Below are 4,923 nucleotides of genomic sequence, written 5' to 3' on the forward strand. Positions count from 1 at the left end.
AGGGATCTTTTAAGAAGAGGAAGAAGAAGAAAAAGGTAAAGAAACAAATTAAGAACAACAAATACACATCTATCAACAAGTGAATCTAAAAATCAAGTGAATAAATAATCTGATGAACAGAATGAACTGGTGATTATAATAGAATCAGGGACATAGAAAGGGAATGGACTGACTATTCTTGTGGGGAAAAGGGGTGTGGGGGATGCGGGAAGAGACTGGACAATAATTGTGCACCTATGGATGAGGACAGTGGGGGGGTGTGTGGTGAGGGCGGAGGGTGGGGTGGGAACCGGGTGGAGGGGAGCTATGGGGGGGAAAAAAAGAGGAATAACTGTAATAATCCGAACAATAAAGATTTAATTTAAAAAAAAAGAGTTGTAAAAATGTATATGTAAATTCTGGACAAAGTCATTTTTCTGATATCTGTATGTTGTGAACATTTTCTCCCAGGCTGTGGCTTGCCTTTTGTTTTATTAATAGTGTTGCTTGAAAAACAGCATTTCAAAATTTTGATGAAATACAAATTATCAATATTTTTAATGGTTTATGTTTTTTGTACTCTAAGAAACTTCTGCCTATCTCAAGGTCATAAAGATTTTCTTCTGTTTTTATTTCTAATTCTATAAATTTAGATTTTTTATTTAAGCATATAATCCACTTTGAGTAAATTTTTGTATATGGTGTAAAATAAAAGTCCATATTAATCTTTTTTATTTTATACACATATCCAGCACTACTTGCTGAAAAGACTTTTCTCTCCCCATTGAATTGCATTGGCACCTTTGTCCAAAGTCAATTGCCCATATATATGTGAGGGCCCATTTTTGGACTCTTTCTTCTGTTCCATTGATCTACATTCTTTTAAAAAATATATGTTCTTATTGATTTTTTAGAGAGAAAGAAAGGGAGAGAGACAGAGAGATATAGGAGAGAAATATCAATCAGTTGCCTCCCATATGGACCCCGACTGGGGACCGAACCTGTAATCTAGGCATGTGCCCGACTGGGAATTGAACTGGTGACCTTTTGGTGTACTGGACGATGCTCAACCAACTGACCCACACTGGCCTGGGCTGATCTATATTTTTATCTTTTTACCAATACCAAATTATTTTGGCTACTGTAATAACATTATGTAGTACTATAGTGTATATCAAGTCTTGAAATCAAATAGGGTAAGTTCTCCAACTTTAGTCTTTTTTTAAAAAAATTATTTATTATTTCCTCACCTGAAGATATGCTTTTTATTGATTTTAGAGAGAAAGTAAGAGACAGAGAGAGATAGAGAGACACTCAGAGAGAGAGAGAGAGAGAGAGAAACAGAGAAAGGGAGAGAGAGAAACATTGATGCGAGAAACATTGATCAGTCGCCTTCTGCATGTGCCCCAACCAAGGATTGAACCTGCAACCCGAGTATGTTCCCTGACTGGAGATCGAACCTGCCACCTTTTGGTGTATGGAATGATGCTTCAACCAACTGAGCCACACTGGCCAGGGCCAACTTAGTTCTTTTCAAAAATAATTTAATTATTTTAGGTCCTATGCATCTCTAAGCACATGTTAGAATTAGTTTGTCGATTTTTATAAAAATACAGCAACAAAAAACTTGCTGGAATTTTCATTGGGATTTCTTTAAATCTATAGATCCATTTAGAGCCAGTTGTCAGTTTAATAATGTTGAATCTTCCAATCCATTAGATGGTATGCTTTTCCATTTATTTAGCTTTCCTTTGGAAAATTTCCTAATGGAATATTATTTAACTATAAAAAAGAATGAAAATCTTGCCATTTGCAACAATCCAGATGGACGTTGAGGGCATTATGCTAAGTGAAGTAGTCAGAGAAAGACACTTACATGAGATCTTGGTTTATGGAATCTGAAAACAAAACAAAACAAAAAAACGAAACTCATATATACACAGAACATATTGGTGGTTGCCAGAGGCGATGGTTGGGGTGTTGGGCAAATTGGATGAAGGTAAGTAAAAATGTACAAACTTCCAGTTATAAAATAAATAGGTCATGGGGTATTTAATGTACAACTACATTACATGGTGACTATCCTATATAATAAAGGCTAATAAGCAAGTCGACTGAAAGGTGGAACGACTGGTCGCTATGACATGCAATGACCACCAGGGGGAAGATGCTCAATGCAGGAGCTGCCCCCTGGTGGTCAGTGCGCTCCCACAGCGGGAGCGGGAGCGCTGCTCAACCAGAGCTGGGCTGATGGCTGGCGAGTGCAGCGGTGGGCCTCCGCGGTAGCGCTAGGGATGGTGGCGGGAGCCTCTCCTGCCTCTGTGGCAGCCCTAAGGATGACCTACTGCCAGTTTAGGATGACCTAAGCCGGAAGTCGAACATCCCCCGAGGGCCCCCAGACTGTTAGAGGGCACAGACCAGGCTGAGGGACTCCCAGAGTGCACGGATTTCATACACTGGGCTTCAAGTAGTTAATAATACTGAATTGTATATTTGAAAGTTGCTAAGAATATAGATTGTCAAAATTAGCATCATAAGAAAAGTAAATTTTACAACTACATTTGGGGATGGATGTTAACTAGACCTATTGTGGTCATTTCACAATATAGACAAATATGAACTCATTATGATGTCACTTGAAACTAATATAATATTATATGTTAATCATATCTTATAAATTTGATAATTAGATTCTGCAAATACATGTGAAATAATTAGAATTAAGGCCTGACAGAATGAGTGCTTAAAAGCTATTAGCAGCCTCTGACAACCACCATTATCCTCATTACCTCAGGATTTTACCTCTCATTACTTTATCAGAAATATCATCTGGCACCCCCATAATTTGGATGTTGTACACTTGAAGCTGTCCCAGAGGCTCCTTACACTATCTTCATATTTTTGGATTCTTTTTTCTTTTTGTTTTTCCAGTTGGGTGTTTTTTGCTTCTTCGTATTTCAAATCTTTGACTTGATTCTTGAGGTCCTCTAGTCTGCTGTTGGAACTCTGTATAATATTCTTTATTTCAGTCATTGTATGCTTAATTTCTAGTTGGTCCTTGTTCATATCCTCGAATGTCTCACTAGATTTCTTGAGACAATGCATGCTTTTTATTTACCTTTTTACCATTTGGAAGAATGTCATGGGAATTTATAGGAATGTTGAAGTTGCTAAGAATGTAATGTAATTTTTTTCTTTTAAATTTACATTTATGGCTCAACAGTATTTTCAGCCATTTCCCTTTATTTCATAAAGTGCTGTTTTTTTCTGTCCCTCTCCCTCCCTCTTTCCTGATTATTAAGAATATTTGTATAGTATATGAGAGTACAGTTAAAAATGTGGGGAAATGATTATAGTTTGGCAAAGTTACAAATTTTTAAAGTGGATATAATTTAATTGTATCCATTTCAATTCTTTTTTTGGGGGGTCTCTGAATTTCTGTTATACTTGTAGCAATTTTGGAAGCCAAGAACTCTTAGGTGCTTTTTTCGTATAGGAAATGTTCTGAAAATATATGCCTTTATTACTCAATATTTATTACCTAACTTTTAAATGTGCTTATATCAATTTGTTAGTAGTTCGAACTTTTAAAAAATGTTTGCTGTAAGAAATTGATGGCTCTATGGAAGTTTAAAAAACATGTCATTTGTTCCAATATTATTTGTAACGCTTGTGAATATATTTTTTCTTTCATAGGACAAGGTGGAAAACTGGTTGATAGAGGAGATAATACTTATGGAGGAAAGTGGGTCATAAATCCTAGTGGTGGATTGATTTCAAAGGGACACCCACTAGGAGCTACAGGTAATGCTGCACAGAGCTCACACACTGTTTGCTATCATTTGGCGTGTGAATGATTAGTTCTTGATTTGAAAGATTGTATTCTCTAAACTTGGTAGCCGGTATTTTAAATGATTGTTTTGCCAGAGTATTTTTTATTTTTAAGTACAGTATTTTTCAGTGATCTTGATTAATTGATGAGAATTTGAATTAGTTGATATTCTAAATTTAACAATTTGTATTTTTTAAAGTTTGAGTATTTTCAAGTAGGTATACAACTTAATTAACAAGATGTTTCCAAATAGACATCTGGCTAGACCTGCTAGATATGAAACATTTGAAATGAACATCTTAATTACGTATAGTTATATATGTGGTTGGTGTTGCAAGGAAATTTTTTTCTTTTGAGAGAGCTGAACTAGAACTTACGAAATATGAATTTTATTATGGCTGTACTGCTGACTGACCGTGTGACTTTTGATTAATTACCAATTACTCAATCACTTTGATTCTTAGTTTCCTTAATTATAAAATGAAGGAATTATGCAAAGAAATTTCTAAAATAACTTAGTATTCAAATTCTGGGACTTATTTTTATATAGATAGGTGAACTTTATATTTTTCCATATTGTCTTATATATATGAATTAGTTAATTTAGCAAAACTTTATAAATTCCAAGATTCCAAAATAGATATGTTAGAATTAATAGTGTATTCATTACAGCAATTAATTTTGGTTCATTTCTGTTTATCACTCACATTTAGTGAGCTTATAATTTAGTAGAGAAATAGTTTTACATAGATAGATGGAGAGTAAGAGAGAGATAGTAAGATACCTACACACAGGTAGTTGCAATATAATGTGCCACCTTGCTTTTTGTTTTCTGTCTTGTCTGTTCTTTGGCTCCTTTGTCTTTTTCATGCTATCTTTTTATTAATTGGGTAATTTTTAGTATTTTACTTTCTCTTTTATTGGGTTATTTCTTTTTTTTATTCCTTAGTGTTTGCTCTAATTTACAACACGATATTTAAAATTTATTCCAGTCTATCTTCAAATAATGTTATACTTCACATAAAATGTAAGGGATTTTTACAGCAGAATATTTCCATTTACTCCCCTCTTAATCCTTTGTGCTATTATTGTACTTCTGAATATATTATAAA

At 34.4% G+C, this 4,923-nt stretch overlaps 1 protein-coding gene across 1 annotated transcript in view; it reads left to right on the forward strand.

Moving 5' to 3' along the window:
• SCP2 (sterol carrier protein 2) overlaps nt 1–4,923 on the forward strand; it is an 87,598-nt gene that overhangs the window by 38,074 nt on the left and 44,601 nt on the right. The window contains exon 11 of the mRNA XM_006768329.2: nt 3,676–3,783. Coding sequence (XP_006768392.1) covers nt 3,676–3,783 — 108 coding nt within the window. The remainder of the gene's footprint in view (nt 1–3,675; nt 3,784–4,923) is intronic.

This window comes from Myotis davidii, unplaced genomic scaffold (assembly GCF_000327345.1).
Source record: "Myotis davidii unplaced genomic scaffold, ASM32734v1 scaffold79, whole genome shotgun sequence".
NCBI lineage: Eukaryota > Metazoa > Chordata > Mammalia > Chiroptera > Vespertilionidae > Myotis > Myotis davidii.